The sequence below is a fragment of the Diabrotica undecimpunctata genome, chromosome 1 (assembly GCF_040954645.1).
Source record: "Diabrotica undecimpunctata isolate CICGRU chromosome 1, icDiaUnde3, whole genome shotgun sequence".
Taxonomy (NCBI): domain Eukaryota; kingdom Metazoa; phylum Arthropoda; class Insecta; order Coleoptera; family Chrysomelidae; genus Diabrotica; species Diabrotica undecimpunctata.
The window spans coordinates 70,952,220-70,979,729 of record NC_092803.1 but is presented as its reverse complement, the minus strand read 5'-3'; the positions used below and the strand labels follow the sequence as shown (position 1 = coordinate 70,979,729).

Sequence of the window (27,510 nt, the reverse complement as noted above, 5' to 3'; positions counted from 1 at the left end):
AAAAATATCCCACGGTCTTGTAGTCTAATAGAACTTACAAAAAAACTAGAGCTAAGAATCACTCAAGATAAACTTTTGGTAAACGAAAACTGAAACATAGAGTTTGCATGTTTCTGATGGGAGGAAAACAAGAACTGTATCTAAAATAAAAATAGAGAAAAAAACAAGATCGATGGGATCAGTAATAGAACCAAAATTATATATGCAATAGAAGTGAAAAAATGTATGGTCTTTAACCAGGAACGTGGCCAGATAATTTCACAACATATGGACTCATATAACGACCGAGTGGAGACTGAGACAAACGAAAAGAAATGGGTAGATGATATCCCCAGTGCAAGAGAAAGTCAATGGACGGGTAAACCTCATAACTGTAGTTCAACGAAACAACTTGTATAAGATCTAGGTTAAGGCGTGAATAAATATGAACTGAAAAAAAAGATAAAGAAAAATTGTGAAAAAAATTGTGAAAAATTTATTTACATTTTAAAATGTATTACAAATTATTAGAAATAGTGTTAATTTAGTGTTCATGTTTTTCAAGTACCTGAAAAGCCACTGCTATATTAACTGCTTGTCCATTTGATCCAGGTATATCAGTTTTCATACACAACCCAACAATTTTGTGTCCCAACAATTTAAATTTAGCACTATTTGGAGACCCTTCCTTGGTTCCAAAATACTGTACTTTCCCATTCGATAAGTAAAACTCGATGCAGTTGATTCCTTCTCCGCCCCAAACGATAACTTTCTTTAAGAAGGCTTTTTTAAGATCCATGTAGTTTGATTCTCCGGTAGCTTTTCCAGTTTCCACACTGTCGCCGTTTTGATACATTATTTTGAGTCCTCCTATTTTTGGTGCCCCCTCGTTGGTTGCTGTTCTCCAGATGTATACGTAGATACCGTTCATGACATTCCTCTTCTCATTAATTTTTCTAAAAAGTGAAGAGAAATAACTATAAAAATAATTTAAATAAAGTTTTCTGATTATATATCAGTTTTAATCAAAAAAAAACATGAACAATTACAACGCTAAAATCCATAAGCTGTAATAACAAAAATAAAACAGGTTTACATAATACCGTTTACAATTTCCAATTTTAATTAAAAATATCATTTATAGGTAATATCAATTATTTACAATTTTATTTTAGGACTTTTTTTGAAAACGATTTCCGGATTGAAAATCAAAACGTCAAAACAAAATGAAAAATGTCATTATTATTACAATTCATTGTGGTTGATTTATAGTATAAAATATTTTAAACAGACACGCTATCGTTTTAACATTGTCAAAACTAGAAATTTCTAGTATCAATTACGGTGTTTTATTATAGCTTTTGTCTTTGTTCTAAAAATGCTATTATAAACGGTCAAGAGTGGACGAACCTTATATAGATCTTATAATATACGTGTATAGAAACATATTAACTAGAATAAAACTATGTGGAGAAACGGAACCAGTTAAATTAAGATTGTGCAAAAAGATCGTGGTCGCACAAATTGATGCATTTGATGGCTTGGGAGCCATATTATTCGAACCAGAAGAGCAGAGTAATGAGGGCGTCATCGTGGCCAGATGTCTGGTAGATGGGGATAAGAAGATGGTTCTAGTAAGGGTGGCCAACTCAAATGACCATAAGATTACCTTCAAAAAGAGCCAAGTACTTGGAACATGCAAGCCAGTTGTAAGAGTAACCAGAATAGAAGAAAACGTGCCAACAGCCAGCGGTACACACCACCTTTCCACTGAACTGTTGGAAAAACTAAATCTACCTAATTACGATCATGTACTTCACGGGGCTAAGCTCCTTTCTTTCGCGAAAATTCCAGTCAGTATGTCTCAGCTATTTAAGGTGGTGATCCAGCGTTTGAACTTTAGTTTTTGTGATTTGCAAAGTCATTTTCTAAAGCGACATACGATAATTTATTATTAGTGAGATATTTATTATTTAGTTATTTATTACCGAAAGAATGGTGTGGCAGTATTATTGTACCAATACACAAAAAAGAAAAAAAGGAATCATAAATGAATTACCGAAGAATCTCACTAATCAACACTACATATAAAATATTGGCTTCGATATTATTAAAAAGATTAGTACCATACGCCAAAGAAATAGTTGGTGACTACCAGTGTGATTTCGGGCCTGGCAGATCGACTATTGATCAAATATTTACAATAAGACAAATGCTTAAAAAGTATTGGGAATATAATCACGACGTGCATCAGATTTTTATAGACTTCAAACAGGCTTATGATTCAATTCATCGTGCAATATTATGGAAGGCAATGATCGAGCTCGGCGTAACCAAGAAACTAGCTGCGGTAACACAAATGTGTGTAAGTAACTCTTTTGCACAAGTTAGAATAGGGGAAGAAATATCAAATGCTTTCTGCGTAAATTCTGGACTGAGACAGGGAGATCCGTTGTCCCCATTGTTGTTTAATCTGGCCTTAGAATATATCATGCGAAAAATATATCCAAAAATCAAACCAGACATAACTTCTCGGGGAGCAAAAATCATACTCGCCTTTGCCGATGACGTAGACGCAGTAGTACAATCAACATTAGAGATTAAGGATATTTTCTCGAGCTTTGAAGAAGCTGCATTAAACATCGGTCTAAAAATAAATGAAGAAAAAACAAAATACATGGTAGTCTCAAAACAATAACGACGGCGAATAAGGCAAAACATTACTATAAATGATCACAACTTCGAAGTGGTTGAAGAATTCAAATATCTAGGAGCAATAATCACAAATGACAACAAATTATAGCGAGAAGTTAAAAAGAGAATAATGGCAGGAAATAGATCTTTTTTTGCAATACAACATCTAATAAAGTCAAAATTTCTTTCACGAGGTACAAAAATCCGGATATATAAGACCATAATAAGACCAGCAGTCGCGTATGGAAGCGAAATATGGACGCTTACAAAAAGAAAAATAAATAAACTGCTGGTGTGGGAACGTAAAATCCTTCGAATGATATATGGTTCTTGCAGAGACAGCGTGACAAACGAATGGAGGGACAGATATAATAACGAGCTAGTGTCTCTATTCGGAAAAGAAAATCTAGTCAGATATATAAAGGCCAATAGACTCAGATGGGCAGTGCATGTGATACGCAGTAACGATAATCGCCTTATAAACAATGTATTCTGGGAAAGGTCAGAGGGAAGAAGGTCTGTAGGCCGGCCTAGAAAAAGGTGGAAAGATGCAGTCAAATAAGATCTAGAGAAAATGGGAGTGCGACAATGGCAATTACTGGCACAGGACCGACAAACATTTAAGGCAATAGTAAGCGCGGCAAAGACTCACGAAGAGTTGTAGCGCCATTGATGATGATGATGATGATGATATTTAGTTATTTAGTTATTATTAGTTTTTTTGTAGTGTGTTAAATAAAACCAGTTTAACTACGTGTACTTCACTTAATCCCTGAACTCGCAAAAAAAGGAATAATATGTTGTAAATGTAAGTTACATTGCTATTGAGGTTTATGGGCCCTGGTCATGGCCCTGGTCATGGCCCTGGTCATGGCCCTGGTCTTAAAATATTTGTTCCTGATGTTCTATCTGCAACTATGGCAAAGACTATCAAATACGATGTGGAACTCACTGACGATCTTCATCGAGTACTGTTTGTTGTCACTATTTATTACCGTTATGTATCCCTGGTTCTCTCGATTTTTACGAAACCGTATTCAAATTATCGGTATCTCTTGGGGACAACTTTTGTATTGTTTTTGACGTTAAGGTTAATCAAATGTTTTTGAATTAATGAATTTAAAATAATAGTACTTTAAAAATGTGTAAAGCATTTAATTGCTAGCTGAGCGCCTTCGCCTTACAAAGTTATCTTTAGATCTATGCTGCGATACAATAACTTAGTATAAGTAAAAGGCTAACCATTTATGGAGATAGGCCTCTCCCAGCTTATTCCATCGATCTCTATCTCTATTCTGAGCAAGATTTGAGTTTAGCAATTTTTGTTATAATACCTCGACCTTTGTTTTTAATTTTATCTAGTCGTTCCTCTTTTTCTTTGACAGTCGTAGACCTAACATTGCTCTTTCCATTGCCTCTTTTGTGGCTAGTTAATTTGTATTTACCTTGGTTCGTGTCCATGTTTGGCATCCATGTGCGATACAGTGTCCAAGTTTCCAATTAAGTTTTTCAAATCCTGTCCATGCCAGTCTTGCTGTCCTAGTAATTACGCACTTTGGTTCCCTGTCAAGTTTCAGAATATGGCCTAGGTAGATTTATTTATCCATGGACTTGTTCTCAAGTTCATGGTTCATGGTTCAAGTATCTCACTGCCATTTATTGTTATATATCTGGGATCATCTGTATTTTTCATTGTTTTTATTTTTGTAATATTCATGTTTAAGCCGACGTATTGTGAACTGTCTGCGAGTTGCTCTATCATAATTTGTAGTTCCTCCATGTGCTCACTATAATTACGATGTCGTCGGCGAATCTGAGGTGGTTTAACTTGTTATTAATGTTGATCCCGTATGTTAACCAATTTTTAGTTTTGAAGACGTCTTCTATGGCTACATTAAATAACTTTGGCGCTATTACGTTGCCTTGTCTAACTCCTCTCTTAATTAGGATGGGATTTATATTTTAGTCTAGTTGTATTATCATAGTTGCGTTTTCAAAGATATTATGCAATTTATGTCAAATTTTAAAAAATATCACTACCAAAAAAAGATACCATCGCATCATACAAAAAAGTCAGAACGTATTTGAACCACAACTTTAGGAAATGCGGTAAATGTCTGGAGTGAATATCGCTTTTCTTAGATCTTTGGCCTGTCTTTAGTTTGTAGATTGACGTGGTATTTTATTAAAATATTGCCAGTTTGATTTGTACTATTTTTTTATGTATGGTAAGAAAGGTATATTTGTGTTTCTCTTTTTTGCAAAATTTACTTCATATATCGGTTGACTCTTAAAATGCAATATGTTTGTTGTTGTTTATTTTCATAGGAAACTGGATGTTGAGGTTTAAATAATCTATCAAATTTAGGAAATTGTAAGCTTACCTTACCCATGGCTCCATATAACAAAACTCTCATCGACATAACCAAAGTTATGTGATAGTTGTAGGTCATGTTTGAATTTTTCCATGAAAAAGTAGTAGTGGAACTCATATCCCAGTTACACGCTATGAGTGCGTTCGTAAATCTACATTCTGACTTAAAAAATGTCTTAAAAATAAAGGATATGAACCGTTATATGAACCATTTGAATTACGATCCTAAACAGAAGAGATAAGTCTTAAAAATCTTAAATCTAATCGCGTAGCAAATCGTGCTACTCAAATATGTAAACCAGTACACTTGAGATAAGAATTGAAATATCTAATGATAAGGACGCCTGTGGTAGTGGGAAATTCTGAAGTGTTTTCATAAATTTTTACCTTAGCTTTTGCTTGTCTGTATATATTTACTAATGTACGGTTTGTCAGTGTCTTAGTTAGTCAAAGCTTTTATTACTGCCTTGGAATATATAGAATCAAAAGCCTTCTTGAAATCTATGAAGGATAATGCTAGTGGTATTTCATATTCTTTAGCTCTACATATGTGCTGTCAAAGCGTATAGATATGATCTAGGATACTGTATCCACTGCTGAAGCTAGCTTTAAACATGACTTCTATTTATAGTATGATATTTTATTAGCACGATTCTGACACGTGTTTGACTATTGCAATGATGGAGAACGCAGAGCCAGGTTGTTCTCAGCCAAAACGTAAAAAATATTCGTAAAAAACCCCAAAAAGTTAACAGAAGAAGAACTTGAATACTTTTTAACACAATCAGATAGTAAAGATGAATATATTTCATCGGAAGACGAATATATTCCATCTACAGACGATGAGGATGGGGATGAGTTGGTTAAGTTGGAAACAAGTGAGTTTAAAAAAATGTTAAATTTGTATTTTAGTAGGTGACGACGATATTTCGGGTATTTTGCAAGCCATGCAAAACGAGGAGGAACCGAATGAAAATTTAAATCCAAATGCAGGTTATGGGGAAAAACTTTATTAGACAGTTTACTTTGTTCCTAAATTCTTGAGGTCCTCCAATTTCTTTGGCACTCTCAAGGATGATTTTCAATAATCGAGAGCTGTTAATTTGGTCATGTAATCTTTCATCAATTGTCTTTTGGTAGCTATCTGAGTTTTCTTTTAGATTGTTTATATTTAATTGTCAGAACCCGACCATTAACCATATTCTTTAATATGTTTTTGTGGAGTTTAGTGTACAGTCTTTTTTGTGTTTTTCAATAAAATATTTTAATATAGAACTAGCTCAAAGGAAAATTTCTGTATTTTTCTACCAAATGAGATCTCTCCTAGTAGTGATACTTTTAAAATCTTGACGTAAGTGAAACATTGTAACTTTTAAATTAGTTATTTATATTATTATTGTATTGTAGCATAGGAAATAAATGTTTGCACACTTCAAAATTACTTTTCTTTTCCATTATTTGGTTTGTCATAATTGTCTACAGTCTCAGTCTTTTCAATAATTAAATATTAATATAATTGGAAAGGACTTGAAATCAATTAAATAAATGGTAGAATTAATTACCTATACATGAAATGTAAAGAATAGTAAAGTATAATTGGAGATATGACAAAAATAATAGACATTAAACAATAGTTAGTAATATTTTAATGGAAATTTGAGGGTAACTTTACTTAAAAATGATGAGAGATGAGAATAAAGGTAGATCCTAAGAATACAAAAGATGAAGACAAAAATCTCAGATGTCTTAAAAAATATCTTGAAACAAAACCAATAACAGAATTGTTGGATAAAAATAAATTACAAAGACAAAAATGGCTAGAATGACACGATAGATGTAGAGATAGAAATAAATAAAAAGTCTTAACTTACCTAGGTTGCAATGGTGGAGATACGTCATCTGTAACTAACTGGTAATACAATTGTGGACTAGGTCTACCAAAGTACGTAGAATAGGTAATGACGTCATTATAGACATTTTTTTGTTTCTTATCAAGTAAAGCCCTCCAGAAGGGCACATATTCTTCTCCGTTAATGCCACACCAGGTGCGAACAGTAGCCAAGATATTGTAAATAAGTTCCTGATCGCAAGTTCGATATTCAAGATGAAATTTGTCTTCAAATGTTTTCGTTATATGGGCCACTGCACCAAGATATGGATCATCGATCAGTTTTTCAGAGAACTGGAGAATTCTGCCGATCTGTTCGTCATTTAGTCCAACCTCTCTATGTCTTTTGCAAGCAATGGTATACAAAATAACCTTAAAGTTAACTGTTGCCGTGTATAAAGGTAACAAGTAGAAGTTAAGGTTAATGTCTGAATCTCCGCAGTCTGAGAACTTCTTTTCCAGGAATACGAGTTGTTCTGCCAGTTGAATGAAAAACTCCGCTTTAACAACGGAAGGTTGAAACGTTTTTATTTGTGTTTGAAGAATATTTAAATTATCTTTTACATGCAAAATATCTTCCCTTAGAATTTGTTGTATTCTTTTTTGTGTCGCTTCATTAAGTAGAAAAGTTATCTGAAAAATAATTATAAATAATTGTGTGATTCTTGTTGTATGTGATATATACGTAATGTGAAATGTTTTGTGAACTGATTTAGATATATATGTACAGGATTTTAATTTAATATATACAGTATGGTGGAAATGAAAGGAATAAATTCGTTATTTCGTAAACCGGAGACTTTAAGGAAAAATCCTGAAACCCGTCGATTTTTATTTTTAAATAAGCTATTCGTAAGAATACATTTTTATTTTTGACGTCATCTATGTGAGCGTGATGACGTCATTGCTAAAATTTTTAAATAGAAAGGGGGGTATTGTAATACATCATTTGAAAGGTCTTTTAAATACCTATTCAGCCATATCAATATGTCTGAGTATTTGATGTTTGTAATTGTTTAAAAAAATTATTAAATATTTATTATTACAATAAATATTTATTAAGTATTAATATGATGTATTATTGACACCCAAAAATACATTTTATAAAGGCCATCACTGGTAATGAAATGTCTTTTTATCTACTTTTTACCTTTTTAAAAAAACTAGTTACCTTATCAATATGAACATTGATAGTTGGACATTCAAACTTAATTATCTTTCTGCCAAGTGATTAATAGTATTATTGTAGTAAACGTATTCAAAAAGTCTTTGTATCTTTGAACATGAAGCTAACTGAAACGCAAAGAATTGAAATTCTCATAATGATTGGTTATGGAGATAAAACACGTACGCAGAAAGAAGTATGTGCGTTATTTAATAATAAATACCCCCGTCGAGAACCAATTTCACAATCCACTGTAAGCAAAATTAAGAAAAAATTTAGAGAAACGGGTCATGTTAAAGCCCTTCCTAAAGGTAGTAGAAAACCAATATCTGAAAACCAACAAGTAGACGTTCTGTTAGCTTTTCAAAATAATCCTCATAACAGTTCACGGCAAGTAGCATTAGATAATGACATGAACCATTCAACAGTTCTTAAACAGCTAAAGAAGGAAAAGTAGAATTTTTACTACAAAGTAAGTTTAGTACAAGAACTTATAGAAGATGATTTTGATAGACGAATTGAATTTTGTGACATTCTAATGGAACGAAATAACAGAGATCCGATGTTTTTAAAAAAGATTATTTTCTCTGATGAAGCTACATTTCTACTAAACGGTCATGTCAATCGTCAAACTTATCGGTACTGGGCTACGGAAAATCCACACTGGATGCAAGAGTACCGTACTCAATACCCAGAGAAAATTAATGTTTGGGTGGGAATAATAGATAATAGGTGTATTGGACCATACTTTTTCGAAGAAAACTTAACAGGTCCTCGATATTTAAAATTTCTTCAAAATTTCTTGCTTCCAGAATTGAACCGGTTGTTTCCAAACAGAAATGATTTATGGCTACAGCAAGATGGTGCGCCTCCACACTATGCTGTTTTGGTACGCAACTACTTAAATCACGTCTTTCCAAATCGGTGGATAGGTCGAAGAGGAACAATAGAATGGCCGCCTAGGTCACCTGATTTGACTCCTCTTGATTTCCTTTTATGGGGATATTTAAAAAGTAAGGTGTATCAAAATAGACCACAAAATATTAATGAACTGAAAGAAAGAATACGTAATGAGGTTGTTCAAATAACTCCGGAAGTTTTAGAGAATGTTAGAGAAGAGTTCTCGGCAAGCCTTTCTAATTGTATTTTAGCTGAAGGTAAACAATTTGAGCACTTAATTTAGGTTTCGTTGTATTTATTGAATAATACTTAATAAAAATATGTATTGTAATAATAAAAATTTATTTATTTTTTTAAACAATTACAAACTTTAATTACTTAGACATATTGATAAAGCTGAATAGGTATTTAAAAGACCTTTCAAATGATGTATTACAATACCCCCCTTTCTAATTAAAAAATTTTAGCAATGACGTCATCACGCTCACATAGATGACGTCAAAAATAAAAATGTATTCTTACGAATAGCTTATTTAAAAATAAAAATCGACGGGTTTCGGGATTTTTCCTAAACTAAAGTTCGTGTAACCTTCCGACTTAGGTCTATTGTTAGGGTTTTCATGTTGCACAATCGTTCCTAACATGATTTAACGACCACGTACATAGACAAGACCGACGATCATTTGTAGTACAGTTCATAGGCGTCCGTTTTGGATAAGTCAACGGTTATTTTAATGCATAACTTTTTTGTTTTTCACTTTTAAGCATTCACGAAACTAGACTATTAAATTTTCAAGTATTCTAGTACTAAAAGGTATTCTTACTTTAAGTTTGTAGGATACACCGTTTTCTAGAAAAATCGACTTAAAAATTTTTCGTTTTCTTGTCATAAAAATTAAATTAATAGGTACCTTAATTAATTATATAAATTACCTTCTGTTTCAATACTTAAATGCAGTACACAATTCGTAAAAAAAAATTTAAAAAAAGCAAAAAATCAATTTGAAACAAAATTTGAAACTTAAAAAAACAAATTTGAAACAAAAACGATGGAACGAAACTACGAGTAACACCAAAAGAACGAGTATCAAAGGTAGATAGTAAAAAAGACGTTTAACGTGATAACCATTAGTCTCTATGCATGAAGTTTTCATTTTGCTTAGAGCAATTAGAAAACGTTGTATCCTACCGACATAAAATAAGAGTACCTTTTAGTACTAGAATACCTGAAAATCTAATAATCTAGTACCACGAATGCTTAAAAGTTAAAAACAAAAAAAAATATGAGTTAAAATAACCGTTGACCTAGCCAAAACGGACGCCTATGACCGGTACTAGAAATTAGGAATTGATGAAATCGATTCAACTCTAAAGGATAAATAATCGTACTTCGAAATAGAAGCGTTTTGGAGGTATTTAAAAAAACAATTACGAGCAGCCATCTTCAAAGAGCTCTAGCTCCCTTAGGAAGCGTTTTTGGACTAGGTGAATTAGGTTAAATTGTCTTATAATTATCTAAGGAACATCCGGTCTTTGTTTGTCAGAAGAGTTTCTGGACATCCTGTATATATAAAATGATATAGCGGCCTTGAATAAAAATACGGAGATTTGACCTAAAGAGATGCCTCCTTACTTATTAATTAATTAAAAAAGTATTTTTATAGATTAAAGTCTTTATCAATTAAACTTTTAAACTCTCAATATGGATAGTCCCAGCAGTTTTAAATACATCCTGTATTATATTTTAAAATTATTCATTTCAAACTAACATTTATCTTTTCGATTACAACAAATGCACCCATAATTGCTTATGCAGCACCAAATATCAATAAGGCAACAACCTATGGACATACAAAAGGGATAAGAGACTTCCACAGCCATCATAGCAAAATTCAACAATATAGTCTAGGTGCTAGGTGGTATCTGTTTAAAATAATCATTTTGGGGGTAAAGCATATAATCGCAGTTTTTTGGCTAAATCGCTCCAAAATATCACTACAAATTATAACAAATGATTTCACTCTGCGTGAGTTATAAAATGCGGGCTTAACTTGTTATTAAACAAAATATCAAAAAAAAATCAAAAATTCGATACTGTTCCTCCCTTTTTCACATATATCTCAGGAACTTTTAGTTTTAGAATAATTTCGTACCAACATAAAAGTTTTGTTTTAAATTTTACATAAGACAGTGCTAGTTTTAAGAACTATTATTATTATTGAAAAAACAATAAAAACAAAAAAAAAACAGAGTTTATTTTTCAGACTAAAATCAAACCTAGGATCTTTATATTCCGAGAAAGAAAACTTTTTATTATATCATAATCATCACACAAAAATTCCATTAAAATCGATTTAATAGTTTTTGCAAAATAATATTCTAATCTAAAAATTTTGTTTAACAATTAATAATTTTCAACATTATGCAGACCAAAAACTAAAACGTTTAAAATATATTAACGATACATAAAATTTTTTTTCTCGTCGAACTTATTTTAAATGACACTTAAAGTTTTGATATTATAGATACTCTTTGAAGATGGCGCCTTGTAATTAGTTTTTTTAAATAACTCCTGAACGCTTTTATTTGGAAAAACGAAAATAGGTAGGATTATTTATCCTCTAGAATTAAATCGATTCCATTAATTTCGAATTTCTAGTACCGGTCATAGATGTCTGTTTTGGGTAGGTCAACGGTTATATTAACGCATAGCTTTTTGGTCTTTAACGTTTAAGTATTTTTGATATTAGGGAGTTAAAGTGCAGGGCAAAACGTTAACGTTAACGTATAATTTGACAGCTACTCGTGCGCAGTAGAGAAATACACACGTTTGCGTTAACGGGTCTCCGTAACCTTGCGTGCGTTTACGAATTCCCTTAACGTTATCCAAATTGTTCCGAGTATTACCGAATGTCTGTCAAATCTCCGAAAATTAAAAACTTTTTGTTGTTTTGTGATTTTAACCAAAGATTTATCTTTTGTTTGTATTATTGTAACCTAAGAATAATAAAAAAAATCGAAAAAAAAATGACGGAAACCAATTTCCCAATAAATTATTACCAAATACATGTAGAAGTACAGCATCGTCCATGTCATTATCCTCGAAATCAAATTCCCCAAACATTTTAATATTAAGGATATCTTCCATTCTGCTGTAAAACCAATCAAAATATTTCGTAAAAAATCTACCTAAACCAGGAAAAAAATATAAAAGGACACTGTCTAATCATTCAAATTTGTATACAATCCATAACAAATCTGAGTAAAAGTAAGGTTAAAAATACACGTTAGACGTTAACGTTTTACCGTTTTACACTTCACAGTTAAAACGTAGAGTGGGCGTAAACGTAATTTCTTTACGTTTACGTTAGTGTTAACGTTTACGTGTTACCTGCACTTTAACTCTCTATTACCAATTTGATATTATTAGAATAGTAAAAGGTACTTTTACTTGAAGTCGGTAGGATATACCGTTTTCTAGAAAAATCGATTTGAAAATTTTTCATTTTTTCGTCATAAAAGTCAAATTAATATTTTTTGCACTAGTTAGCTTTGAAATGTCAACATAAATATAACATAAGTTTTCATTGTCAAATTGTTGTCAGTTTGCGAAGTTTATCTTTTAGTTTTTTTACTTTATGGTATTCAAAAAAACAATCTCAATTTAACAAAAATGGTTTTTACTAATGAGGAATACGCTGATATGCATTTAATTTATGAGGAAATGAGGTGTTAAGCTTACTTAACATTTTCAGCTTATCATCCACGATTAAAAACAGGTTCAGTGGTCCCAAAAAATAATGAAACAGCACATGACGATGTTACTTTAAGGTAAGTTGAGGAAAATTCAGGCAGTATAAAAACTGCTACAATGAGATTCTCCTGACGAAGAATTCACTTGATGGGTACAAAATCAGATAAACCAAAATGAAGATTTTTTCAGATTTTCTTTTGTGATGAACCTATTTTCACGATGGTGAAAATTTCCACGTTGTTTAAGTATTTAAGCATCATCATAGGTTTATCATAAACGTCTGTATAGGAATAGCTGCCGGTTATCTGCTTGGACCTGTGGAATTGCCTGCTCGTTTAAGTGATGATATTTCCTGCAAAATGTTTTACTTGATTTGTTAGATCATAGGCCTCAAATCAATTTTTCTAGAAAACTAGTGTTGCCCAAAATAGGTCTTGGTCTTGCAGTCTCGGTCTTGTTCTTGCGTTTTTGCAAGACCAACACTAACACCAAGACCGCCTAATTTTAGCAAGACCAAGACCAAGACTAACCGTGCAAGATTTAAGCAAAAACAAGACTAAGCCTGCGATACTCTTGCGTCTTTTAGTTAGGACTGAGTGTGGTTTTAGCGAGTATAGTAGTTCGGGTATATGCTAAAAGACTCTATGAGACGCAAAAAATATGTAATAAAAATTTGAAAAACTGGACCTATGCGCATTAAAAACAATACCATAAACATACATACCGAATCAAAATATTCATTAAAAAACACATTTGACATGCTCAGAGGTCATAATTACAATGTAAAAATAAAATATTCAGAGCGAAGAAGTCAGACGACTTCTTCGCTCTAAAATTAATTGTCCATATTTTGAGAATAGCCGCCCTCTAATCATAAAAATAATCTTCTTGCATTGCGACGCCGACAGTAATATCGTATTGATATTTTTTAAAATATGTCATCCTAGCTAATAAAAAATATAATTGTTACGGACACCCACTTAATAATTCAATTTTTTTCCCATTATAATTTAGTCAGGAGGAATCTAAATAAACAAATCTTATCGGCCTAAGACTATAAATTGTTTCTGCTGAGTGTGCGATGAGATCATTCGGTTAAACAAAATTTGCTGAAAGAGCGCGGCTAATATTTAAAAGTACCGAGACAAACTAATAAGAGATAATGTCGCTTACCGTGTAAACAAAATACCGAAATATTTAGAATATCGAAGTAACGATTGGATCAGTTATTGGATAACGACGTATTGGATAGTAACGAACATAAAGTAACTAGTAGTATAGTAGTTACTTTTTCGACATCACTTAACTTCATTCCCAATTGAGCTTTCATTTGAGTCTAATGTAATAATTGTTTTTCATCTAATCCTTGTTGTTCCCGGACTGACAAGTTTACAATTTGACATGAGGGACAAAGATTCAAATAGTTCTAGTCCGAGTAGTGAGCGTTGGAGTTATAGATCTAAAAGACCTAAAAGCAAATTTGATGAGTTTTTTTAAATAATTCATGCATCCCAAATACCTTTGTGTAAATTGTGCCCACATAGAAAGGTTGAAATGAGAATGATCAACAAAACACGTTAGATTTAAGGAAGTATCTAATATCTTTTCACAAAAAGGAATTACAAATATTTCTTTCTGAAAAACCAAAATTCGGTGAAGATATCACATTTTTAATAACCGCTAGAAAAAGTGGACATGTAAAAAAATAAACTTATTACCTTATTACCAATTACATATATTATGTACCTACTACTTTATTTTGGTAAATTAATGTATTTATTAAGTAGGATCTCCTTAATTTAAAATAAATTCTTTTGATTACCATTGCTTTTTTAACTATTCTTTATTTTTTCAAGTTAGTTTTTTATATAAAAGTAGAGATAAGATTGGTAAAAACATTTATTTTGCTTTAATAAGTGGATTATAGTTTGTTATCTTATCACCTAAAAAATATGTGCCGTTGATACATGTATGTGGATTTTTTGCCCATCATGTCCATCAATCTCTTTCTAGGCAGATAATGTTCTTTAATAAATAGCAATAGGCTAATGGGTAACTGCAAGAATTGCAAGACTCTTGCTGCAAGACCAAGACCAAGACCAAGACCGGAAGTGCAATATCAAGACCAAGACCAAGACCAGGTGTATTGGCGCAAGACCAAGACCAAGACTGTCTTAAGTCTCGTCTTGTTCTTTCATTTGGGCAACACTATAGAAAACGGTGTATAGTATATGACTGGAGATAGTATATGACAACGCGCCAAAAAATGACATTAAGGTTATAATGGGTGATATGAATGCCAAAATAGGCAAGGAACCGCAGTTCTATGGCACAACAGGAAAACACTCACTGCACAATGAAACAAGCGAGAATGGGGAGTTTTTGATAAATTTTGCCACCAGTAAAAACATGGTTATAAGCTCCACATGATTCCCACATAAAGACATACACAAAATGACGTGGATCTCACCAGATGGAACCACAACCAATCAAATTGACCATGTGATGATAGACAAAAGGGCAGCCAGTAGTATCTCTGATGTGAGAACACGACGAGGAGCATGCTGTGGATCAGACCATCTTTTACTGTAAACCAAATTTAGGTGCAGAGTTAACAGAGAAAGAAACGAAAGACAACAAAGAACAAACAAACTAGACCTGGAAAAACTGAAGACTCAGGAATGTAGAGAGAAGTTCGAGCAAGAAGTCACAAATGAGCTAAGGACACAAGAACTGCACTCCATAGAGAGCAAATGGAATAATATCAAAACAGCAGTGCTGACAGCAGCAGCGTCCACCGTGGGAGACAAGAAAAAGAAGAGAAGAGGAACATGGTTTGATGACGAGTGCAGGCAAGCGATAGAAGAAAGAAACGAAGCGCACAAAATGTACATAACAAGAAGAACACGGGAAAGACGAACATCATTTGAAGTCGCAAGACGGAAAGCAGACAAGATATGCAGAAACAAAAAGAGAGCTTATGAAAATGGACAAATAGAAGAAATGGAACAAAATTTCAAAAAAAACGAAACTAGAGGAGCTTACGAATACCTAAAAAAGATAAAAAGTGGATATAAACCTCAAACAAGCCTATGCAAAGATGAAAGTGGGCAAATAATCAGTGACCAACAGAAAGTCACAGAAACCTGGAAGCATTATTTTCAGACCCTACTTGGAACACAAGTAGATATGGAAGATGAAATGGGTACGAATCATGTAGAAGAGAACGAAGTTGAAGTAGAAGCTCCAACCATAGAGGAAGTTCTCGAAGCTATTAAGGCCCAGAAAAACAATAAAGCCCCGGGAGTTGACGAGATTCCAGCAGAACTGTATAAGGTAGGTGGCAACCACCTATCAAGTCATATCCACGCGCTTATCAAAGAAATATGGCAAGAAGAGAAAATACCCGACGAATGGAAGAAAAGTATAGTATGCCCAATCTATAAAAAAGGAGACAAACTCCAGTGCAAAAACTACCGTGGAATTTCTCTACTATGTACAGCGTATAAAGTCCTCACGTATATTATAAACCAGCGACTCCAACCACTAGCAGAAAATATTATTAGAGAATATCAGACGGGCTTCAGACGGGGAAGATCGACAATGGATCAAATATTTACAGTCAAGCAGGTCTTGAGCAAATCGTGGGAACACGACATTGATGTTCACAACGTGTTTGTAGACTTCAAACAGGCATACGATTCAGTCAAAAGGGACAGACTATACTATATATTGGCAGAATTAGCAATACCAGATAAGCTGATTAGACTCATTAAAGCCACAATGGATGAAACTCAGGCATGTGTACGAATACAAAACAACCGGACAGACTTTTTCAAAATCTCGCAGGGACTAAAGCAGGGAGATGGGCTGGCACCAACATTGTTTAACCTGGCACTGGAGTATGCGGTTAGGCAAATGCAAACTGGACGAGAAAACCTACTGACCAATAAAACGGTTCAACTGGCTGCCTACGCCGATGATATTAATATTATGAGTAGAACATCAACAGGAGCACAGGAAGCATACGCAGAGTTAAAAACACAAACGAAAAGGCTAGGTCTGGAAATTAACACAGAAAAAAACAAAAATAATGGTACAGACGAGAAGAAATATAATCCCACAAAACATTATGCATGAAGATGACATTGAAACGGTTGGAAAGTTTACATACCTGGGAGTAGAAATATATGCCGATGGAGCAGAGGATGAAGAAATACGAAAAAGGATAACGCAGGCAAACAAAGCTTATTTTGCCCTCTCCCATATATTTCGGTCTAAAAGTGTCCACCGAAATACAAAGATGAGAATCTATAAAACTTTAATTCGGCCAATAGCATGTTATGGCAGCGAAGCATGGGTCCTGAAAGAAACATCCAAAAACAAACTCGACACATTCGAAAGAAAAGTACTGAGGAGAATACTAGGACCTGTGAGGGAAAACGGAATCTTCAGAATTCGATATAACAACGAGCTCTATCAACTGTATAAGGAAACACCCCTGTCAGACTTCATTAGAATACAAAGATTGCAATGGGCCGGACATGTGATACGAATGGGAGAGGATAGGCTACCAAAACGAGCACTGAACGCCAGAATGCAGGGAAAGAGACCAGTTGGAAAGCCAAGAAAGCGCTGGGAAGACACAGTAAGCAGCGACGCACAAGCACTTTTAGGAGTCCGTGTATGGAGAAGAGCAGCCACAGACAGACAAGGGTGGAGGCAAAAAATAAAGGAGGCCAAGGCTCATTTTGGGCTGTAGTGCCGTAGAAGAAGAATAGAAAACGGTGTATCCTACCGACTTTAAGTAAGAGTACCTTTTAGTACAAGAATACCTCAAAATTTAATAATCTAGTATTACGAATACTTAAAAGTTAAAGATAAAAAAGTTATGCGTTAAAATAAACGTTGATCTACGAAAAACGGACGCCTATGACCGGTACTGGAAATTCGCAGTTGATAAAGTCGATTTAACTCTGGAAAATAAATAATCGTACCAGTTTTCGTTTTTCTAAATAGAAGCGTTCGAATTAAAAAGAAACTAATTACAATGCGCCATCTTTAAAGAGCCCTAGCTCCTTTAGGAAGCATAATTATCTGAGGAATCTCCTGTCTTCGTTTGTCAGGAGAGTTTTTGGACACCGTGTATAGAAGGGCATTTAAGATTCCAAACTCATGTTGGAAAACTAAAATCCGTCGATCAGAAGAGCCTATGGAACTTTTTAACAAATCGTTTAAATTTTAGGCCTATAAACAATTTGAATACCTTTATTAATTTTTGATATATTTTAACTTTAAAACGGATATTAAACGTGCTTGCGTCAAAAAGCGCTTAAGAAGAGAGAAAAAATAAGATGAACAGTGTATTAGTTCCTGAGGTTTGATCGGTCAAAGTTGACCGCGATTTAGAATAAAAGTAGAAGGTTCTACTATCTGCTTTTTAAATAAAATTCTTTACTGTACAAAGCACTAATTGGGTACAAGTTTACATTAGCTTTAAGCAAAGTTGTAGCAGTAACTCTCCGATCTCGAAACACTTAAAGTCTAAGAAACCGATTGTCCACGCCGTTTGTTGACCTTGGTCTTTCCTTTACTTTGCTTGGTTGTTTCCTTGGTCTTCTTAAGTAAGAACCAGTTTCTGAAAATCCGAAAAGGAAATGGAAGAGGTGGATAAATTTGTCTAATTGGGTTTCATTATAGAAAACAAAAGAGCTTGTAAGTATCTTTTTCTTCTTCTCCTTGTTTTTCTTTTTCTTCTTTTTCTTCTTCTTTTTACGTAGACATGACCCTGTATGTTTTTCAATGTGTCTTCAGTAAGTTGTCGTTGTCTATACTCCATAACTCCATAATTTGTTGTATTGACAATTGACCTTCCAGCACAAAATATACATCTTAATAAATTTACTGTTATTATAACCATGCATTTTGTCATTTCTTTGGGGCAATTAACATGTTAAATTTTCTGGCGGGTATATTAAATTGGTGCAGCATACGTTGTAAATCATCTTCACTTTGAGAGAGTAGTATTGTGTCGTCTTCATAGCAGATTACTTTAATTTTTTTCTAAACTTCTATTCGGTATGCTTTTTAAGTCTTTACTTTTTTATTATTTCATCCATGATCAATCATCACTGTCTTATCCTATTGCCACTTTTACTTTTAATGTGTTGTTTTGGTAGATATTTTCAATCGTTTCAATTATTTCTAGAGGTATCTCTCTTACGTACAATAAGTGGATAACGTCCTTTAATTTGACCGTGGAAAATGCCTTCTTAAGATTTACGAAATATAAATATGCTTGATTCGTTGTATTCTAATAATTTCTCTTGTACTTGTCTCATTATTGTCGGTGCATGATATTCCCGACCTAAAACCTTGTTATTCTTCTACTAGTGCTATAATTTCATTCACTTTGTTAGTTTTATTGTTGTGTTTAATAAATTAATTCCTCTGTAATTTTCCGGATCCAATATATCCGCCTTTTTAAAAGAGAGGTATAGGGGTAAAGAGTACTTTAATAGTTTATTTGGTATTTTGCCCTCTGCTAATGATTTTCTATTCTTTAATTTCCCTAATGCGTCCTTTATCTCCTCAATATTTATTTCCTCGTTTGTCATCACTTCTGGTAGTGGTGGTTTATTATCGCCACCGCTGGCAAATAGAAGAATGTATATACGAGAATACCATAGGCATACAAAGTATTTTACAAAGCGATAACTTACAAACATGATGAAATTGCAAAAAGAAAATTACAAACTTTCATGCACTAATCTCTAAGAATGGTTCTGAAGAAATACTGGCCCAATAAAATTACCAATACAGAACTATGAGAAAGAAAAATACAAAATACCATATCTCTACAATAAGAAGAAAAATGGAAGTGGATATGTTACGAGTTAAGAAGAGTTCAAGATAGCAATGAGACAAGCACTCAAATTTCGGCTATAATGAAAAGAAATAAACCTAGACCAGATAGTTTTGAAAATAATCTTAATTAAAGAACAAAAAAAATCGGATTAAAAGAGCAAAAATAGACTAAAATATAACTAAAAAACTACAAAAAGACTAAAATGGCAAAAAACAGAAAAAACTGGTGAAGAGATTATTCAGAGAATAAAAGAAAAAAAGATCATTCGGTCATCTGTTATTACTGTCCCAGAAACTAAGAACCGTCGAATACTCCACAAGAAGTTATAAGTGATGTTATCAGAGAAAGAGATGTTGTTTAATGTCAGTATTAAACATAAAATTATCAATAAAAATTTAGTACTATTTCGAAATCTAAATTACCTATTGTTGTCATACCTGTTTAGTGATTTTGTCCCAAACACTTTCACCTCCTTTGGACCAAAAGAAATTTTCCAGCGATTTAAAGTCCATATTGATTTCGGAAATTTTTCCTACCCCAAAAGGTATAAAGTATTTTGCAATCGAATTTATATCTGGTCTAATATTTTCAGTTCCTTGGTCTCTCAGAGGATAACCGCTTAATTCGGAACAATGAACAAGAGCTCTTACATGTGTTCTATTTGTTATTTTTACAGCTAAAATAATAAAAACTAAAACATGTCAATATTTATATTAGTAAACCACCATCTGAATATTTGTAGGTAATAATATAAATTTAGCCAATACATTGAAATAAAACTACTAAAATATCAGAATAACTATGCCGTAAAATAATGAAATATATTTAAAATTCAGCATTTTTGATTTATGTATATGCTTAAGAATAAAAGGACACGGTAGTACCAATCATTATCATCAACCTTGCATCCAGTTACTTCTAACACGCTTGAGGTCATTAGCCCATCTAATGAGTACCATTACTCAAAATTAAAGTGAAAAAAAATATACATTAAGTAGTATTTTGTACATTATTTGCCATTACACCACAAAAACGAACTATCAGAACACGATTCTAATCCTAGTTAGCAGGTTGTAGAATAAGGATTCCAGATTCAGAATATGTCGACTGAGCGTCGAAACTTACAAATGATTTATGCTATTTTGTGATTTGAAATATCTCTCAGTGCAGACTCGAAAGTTAATTCAAATGTAGTATTTTGAAAACCAGAAGACTTTTCTGGACCACGCTGTTTATTTTTTCATAACAATGTTTAATTACAATTGTATGCATTCTAAAAGAAAGTTTTGAATATCATTAGAAACCTTTACTGGAATTACAACGCGAATATCAGCATTAGATGAACACACCGAGTCCGTGAAAATCATGCATAGAGTGAGACAAGGCTGTATTTTGTCTAATCTTTAATCTCTATTCTGACAGAATATTTAGCGTAGCTTTGAACAAAATTGAAAACGGTACCGAATTCTAATAAACAGGTACCGGTTAAACAACATCAGATGTGTAGATGGCTCTGTAGTATATGCCGACAACCTAGAAGTTTTACAAGTTCTCACGATCAAAGTCATTCATTATATCTGAAGAATATGGAGTCAATATAAACTTAAAGAAGACAAAGCTCATGATAATTAGCAAGAGTATTAATTAGCATTAGTAGAAAGAGTAACGCACTACGACTATCATTGGCACCATGATAAATGTAGAAGATCTACCTTCAACTTAATGAGATACTTTTACAAGGGCCGCAACCCTTCTATTGGTATAAAAGTAAAAAAGCTGCAATGGCACGTCTTTTTTGTCCTTTTTTATGGTATTGAATCGTCGACCTTAAATAAAGATATGTGCAGAAGATTGGAAGCATTTGATATGTGGCTGTGATCTGACCGAGTCACAAGTGCGGAGATCCTCAAAAGAATGAAGAAGAACAAAGTGGTACTGACATTATGCGAAATAAATTTAAATAATGCCCTCTTACAAACCATTATTGAAGGAAAGATAGTTGGAAATGGCGGTCCAAAAAGAAGAACATCTTGGTTAAAAAAAATTGGAACCTGATTCAACACAACATCTGAGCAGCTTTTTCGCGCAGTTGCACACAAGACAAATATTACCATAGTTATCGCCAATATTCGTTACGGGTAAGCACACCAAGAGGAAAAAACTAAATATGTAGTTTAATTTCTGCTTCGAAAGTGCCAACTTACGTTGCCATGAAGTTAATCTACTTAAAATTATAACATCCAACATAATTATCAGCAACCAATTATTATAATACCACTTAAATAACATTTAAAGGTTTTTACCCATATATTTAGTGGCTTTAAACATTTATTTACCTAGAAGCAGCATTAAAGATGGAATATTTATTGCGAAAACGTTATGTGATTTAGTCTGTAAGTGTTCTTTTAAATAAATATACCTTTTATAAAGGATTAAAAAAAAGAGAAAGTATGTAGCCGACTACTATTATTAAAGTATATTATCTATTTAATCAGTAAAACAAAAGAAAAATGTGAGGAACTACAAAAATTGCAATGAAAACATGACGAATTCTGCAAAAACAAGAAAATCAAAAAGAAGTTACTCAACACACCAAAGAAATACCGTTGACGAATAATGAATGCCATGCATTATGCTTAGAAAATTAAGTAATAGACAAATAAGAAGACCATATTATAATTATTAAATTTAAGGATGATCTAAAATCACTACCTAACTTAAGTTCAAATAGAGGAATAACAGTATTAAAAGTCGAAGTGAAAAACACCATGCATCAAGCCAAAAACAATAAAGCCAGTAAACCAGATCACATATAGAGTGAATGGCTGAAATTACTTTTAAATGGCAATATAAAAGAACACACTGTATTATTTTTTAATTAAATAGATGAAACCAAAAACGAAATTCCATCGGACTGGTTAAAATCTATTTTATTCCTCCCCCTAAAAAACAAAACGTTAAGAAATGTATCGATTGTTGACTCATTATCTTGATGAGGCATACCGTTAAAATATTGTTGCATATTCTTCTTATTTTTATGTAGACTTGTTTTCAATGCCTCCAGCAAGTTGTCGTTCCAACGTTTTCGTGGTCTTCCTACTGATCGTCTTTCTATTGGAGAACCGTCTCTTACCGTCTTTACTACTCTATTTGTTTTTATTCGGCTTATATGGTCGTTCTATTCTACTCTTCCAAGAACAAATTTCATAAAATAAAAAAGTTTTTTTAATATATATTAAAAATAAAGCCTTAAAGAATCGATTACAATTTACAGAATACCTCTAGAGTGACTCTTTGGACAAGTACAGTTACCCAATAACACGCTTTAATAACTCATTAACCGAAATGTTTAGTAGCTATATTACATGATATTACGTAAAAAAAAGTTTTCACCATTTATAAATTACTGAAAAAATGTGGGTTTTTTGCAATTATTTCGATCAATTGTTTAAGGTGGAAACACGACAGTATGATCCTTAATGAAAACATCGTCCATCTTAAGGGCCATAGAAGTGACATACAATGCAAACATTGGAAACTGTCGATAAAAATCGATTAAACTAAATATATGGTGACCACTTCGATATCGGGTTGGGTTGATATCCGCCCAACCCAACTGAAGTTAAACCAACAAACGCTGGAAAGAGTACAACGATTGAAATATTTTGGATGTTGGATTACCCATAATTTAGATCCGTCCTTCAAACTTAGATGAAGAATTGAACAGATAAGAAACACATTTTAAAAATTCTGGTCTCTATTATCCAATAAAAATTAAAAGTTTTGTTTTTAGTTTGGTGAAAATTTTAAATGATTGTTGCCCTTATAAACCAATGTTATTTTATGTTTGGCTTAAAGATTTGCTACTTGTTCGGATAAACCGTTTATATATGGAAAAGTTATCTACATAGTCTTGGTACTGTTGATTTTATTGTTATTTGTATTGTTCTATTTATTTAGTCTTGATTTCAAATCTTTACTCTCTGTTCGTTCATTAATGTTAGTGTCTCGATTTACGTGTTGGTAAGTTTTTGTACATTTTACAATAACGTCTTCTTCTAAATCTTGTTTATCTTTAGAATCTTGACAAACTGCCGAAATGTTGATTTAAATGGAATAATAAAATATAGTTTCAAATTTAACATTACTTATTGAACCTAAACCCAGGAAATACTGATTTTATATTAAATATAGTATGGTTTAAAAAACTCAATAAATATTTATAAATATATATATATATATATATATATATATATATATATATATATATATATATATATTAATGTGATATCAAGAATTTTAATTTTAAAACTTTATAAAACATTATTTAAATTTTTTTATTTATCATTTATATCACACGTTTCAATTTTGTTATCTCAGGTTTAACTCGTGCTTCAATATCTATACTTTACAGCTGATGAGTTAGGTCCAAAAAATAACGGAATAAAACAACATATTATGATATGAAAATAATGTAATAACATAAACTGATTAAAATACCTCCAAAAATTATTAGCATACAATGTTTATCAAACAAAATTCGTTCTACGTACGTGAACCTTCAATAATGCATGGATAATATAATACAATTACAATCTAAAATCCAGCTTATTATTCTACGTAAACAAGTCAAGTAATATTCAGTGTCCTTCCTAATGCAATTTTGGTATATCGATTGTACCAAGAAAAATTTGTATGAATTATCCAATTCTCTCCACAGCTCCGTGTCACCTCTTAGAACAAATTTGATCTCCTTCGACTATCGACAACTTATTCACACGTTACTAATATATGATATTATTTGACCCAAAATTCTTAAATTGAATATATTATGAATGTTTCACCCGTTGAAACGCTTCCTCTGCCTTGAGTTGTCCAATTCCTCGTTCTATGCAAAATTAACTATCAGTTCTCAGCAGCCTCCTATGTAATTGGCAATATTAAACAAGATATTGCAATTTAGTGTCTTCAATGCTCTCCTTCGAATGCACGTACCTTTCCAATGATGCCAGCCTCTTTTCCTCTCGCCAAACTTAATCTCTCGTTCCGAAATAAACAGCGATACGTAGAATACAAGTAGGAAAAGTTTACTTACAAATTTGTACCAGATCAACTACCGTCGGACACATTTACTTCACCAACTCACAACTAATTCTTTATCACTTACTACCCCTGGAGACCACCTCGAAAAACCAACCATTCACTTTAAGAAACTGGAACTAACTACTTCTCTCATCTCCTCTATCCATCCTTCCAACCTCTCATTATACACACCCATCTCACCACTTTCCAAATTCTCGGCCAATCAGAAATTTGCGTACCACTCCCCACATAAAATCAGAAATACCTACAAACTTTCCTAATTCATATTATTTCTACAAGGACACTTAATTTCTACTGGGTATTTACAGATTCCGAAAAACCATTTACTATTTTTATTGTCCTGTTCATGGCGCAAACCCGGATTACGGAACACTTTATGGCTTATGGGAAAAAACCATCGTTAACTTCTATTCATTGTACCCGCACTATCCACTTGTTACATTTATACAAAAGATTATTTATGACTAAGATTACCTTTGGTTAATTCCAGGCAGTTCGGAGTATTTTTACTATTTTTACTTTCTATAATCTCTCAAATATTGATTTCATCGTACATTTAATATTTTTACTCTTCAATTTTGAATACCGCAACAATATATATATATATATGTATATATATATATATATATATATATATATATATATATACTACACTTGTTTAAATCTGTTATACATGGATTAAGTAAGTTACTGTAATCTTTGATTTTATGACCGATTCTTTCTAAAACTGGGTAGCTGTGTTTACCATCGATATTGTATTACTTTACATGTAAGTCACTTTTATACGCTCTTCTCGATCTTTTTCGCTCAATATGAGAGGTCACATTTTGGCTTTCTCTTTTTATTAAAAGAACCTTGCAATTCCTTTTAAGAGAACGTTACTCTTACAGATATGGACTGATGCTCTTTTGTAAATACAAAACGAAAAGTTTCTGCTAATATATGGAATAGTTAACATCTAGCTTGTTTTTTTCCTCTTATCCGACTGAGATCTTCAAGAGTTACAGTGTGAAACGGATTTCACCCCATTCCATTATTTTCACAAATTATATGTAAATTAGGCATTTTTGTCTTCTTTTTTATCGTGGAATTTAAGAATAATTGAGGCATATGTGACAACTGATCGGCTTAGTATTATGTTATGAAGTATTGAGATAAGTATATAAGGTTTATCAGAGATAAATTCTGTTTTTAACAATGAAAATCAAGTTGGCTAATGTAAAGAAAAATAAAAAATTTAATTTTTTTAAGAATGTTATATGTCTAAATTACAAAAACTGGGGATACTCACATGTTACATAATATGGCTTATCACTTACTACGATTCTGTATCCATTGCCAGGCGCCAGGTTCACTCCATCTAAAACCCCAATCCATCCTAGTTTTGTTCCCCACCATCCTTCCACTAGCACTTCCTGTCTTCCCATATTAAATACATAGTAGTCAGTGTGGCATTTGGGAAAAAATCCAGAATCTTGCTTCGATAGCCATCTGCTATCATTCGGTAAGACTTGAAAACAGTTTGTGTTGGGTCTACTCATAGCAAAATGATGTGTCTAAAATATATAAATTTTTAAAATAGATCTATAAAAATATACCAGAATACCTTATATTATTGTTTTTCTTGTAAAGTGCTGTCTTATTTCGTATCTTTTTCTAATAATTTTTTGTATGGTGCTCCCTGTCGCACTATTCTAACCCAGTTTCTGTGTCATCTTTAAGAGTCTGTCAAGTATATACAATCTGAGAAATAATTTAATTACTATATAACGAAATGAGAAAATTGCGCTTTTACATAAAATCAAACTTTATATATATAAAAAATATAAAACTATACAAGCAATCATATTATTTTTACGTTAATTCGAGCTATATACACTTTTTATAAAAACAATTATCATTTAGATAAGATACGTTGTGTTTATAACTAAACAAGCATACTACATAACTATGTTATTTTATAAATTGCAAATGTTTTTCTTTTAAACTATATCATTTATATAAAAAGGAAAATAACTGCTTAATTTATTGGAACATACCTACACACAGTTTTAGCGATTTTCTACACACAAAACACGAACTCTACTTGCCAATATAAGTGCGACTAGTTGAAATAACGATTATCACAATCTATAGGATTGGACTGACATCTATTTTGCTAATCAATAAACATACATTCTTATCTGGGATTTTTTGAAATATACTAAGCGTTTTTAGAGATAACATAATATAAACAAACACAAAAATACAAAAAAACTATATTTTAATAATTCCTGATGTCTGTAGTTCTAAAAAGAGTGCAAGAAGGAATACTGCATTCAAATCTTATAAAAGCAATCACATAAATTATTAGTCGGCGTTCCTAGATTGATGGAAACTCTGTTTGAAAACGATAAAAAACTTTATTCTAGACGGTATTCGATGTAGGTGTAAAAGTATGAAAATAAAGTTGCATGGCAGGTGTCACAGTATTTTTTGTTAATTTAAGAAGCCTTAAATCTGCCTGAGATTCTATACAACGCCGCTTAACCCATTCGCTGCCAAACTTCATTTTTTAAATTTTATAGCACCTGCAGGTCAATTTTGTGTTCTGAACTTATAGAAAAATATTTAAAAAATTCTAAAACGTTTCACAATAGCCCTGTGTCTAAAAATTTGTTTGTTCCAATTTTGGAACAAGGCCATAAGTATATAAAAAAAACATCAACAACGTCAATTTAAACTTAAACATTTATTGATAAAAAAATGTTAACATTTTAAGAGAATCTCTATATTTTTTTCATGA

At 32.3% G+C, this 27,510-nt stretch overlaps 1 protein-coding gene across 5 annotated transcripts; it reads right to left on the bottom strand.

Moving 5' to 3' along the window:
* Positions 1-460: 460 nt before the first annotated feature.
* LOC140439127 (uncharacterized) lies at positions 461-26,870 on the bottom strand. 5 transcript variants are annotated; one of them, XM_072528844.1, is made up of 6 exons: positions 26,765-26,870; positions 26,332-26,468; positions 26,017-26,281; positions 20,060-20,298; positions 6,919-7,568; positions 461-935 (listed from the first exon to the last, which is right to left on the bottom strand). In XM_072528844.1, the coding sequence occupies exons 3-6, from the start codon at positions 26,264-26,266 to the stop codon at positions 524-526; spliced, it is 1,551 nt and encodes a 516-aa protein (XP_072384945.1). In that variant the 5' UTR covers positions 26,267-26,281; positions 26,332-26,468; positions 26,765-26,870; the 3' UTR covers positions 461-523. The 5 variants fall into 5 exon arrangements, with proteins under 5 accessions (XP_072384945.1, XP_072384954.1, XP_072384936.1 ...); XM_072528853.1 differs by having other exon boundaries at positions 26,332-26,450; positions 26,765-26,843; XM_072528835.1 differs by lacking the exon at positions 26,332-26,468 and having other exon boundaries at positions 26,765-26,869.
* Between the last annotated feature and the right edge of the window lie 640 nt (positions 26,871-27,510).

Bases quoted from the DNA above. Each gene is read 5' to 3' on its own strand.
- LOC140439127 (XM_072528844.1), bottom strand. From the start codon at position 26,266: ATGAGTAGACCCAACACAAACTGTTTTCAAGTCTTACCGAATGATAGC. The intron at 20,299-26,016 runs GTGAGTATCCCC...TTATTATTTTAG, and splicing joins TAAGCCATATTATGTAACAT to CTGTAAAAATAACAAATAGA. The intron at 936-6,918 runs GTAAGTTAAGAC...TTCACTTTTTAG, and splicing joins TCTCCACCATTGCAACCTAG to AAAAATTAATGAGAAGAGGA.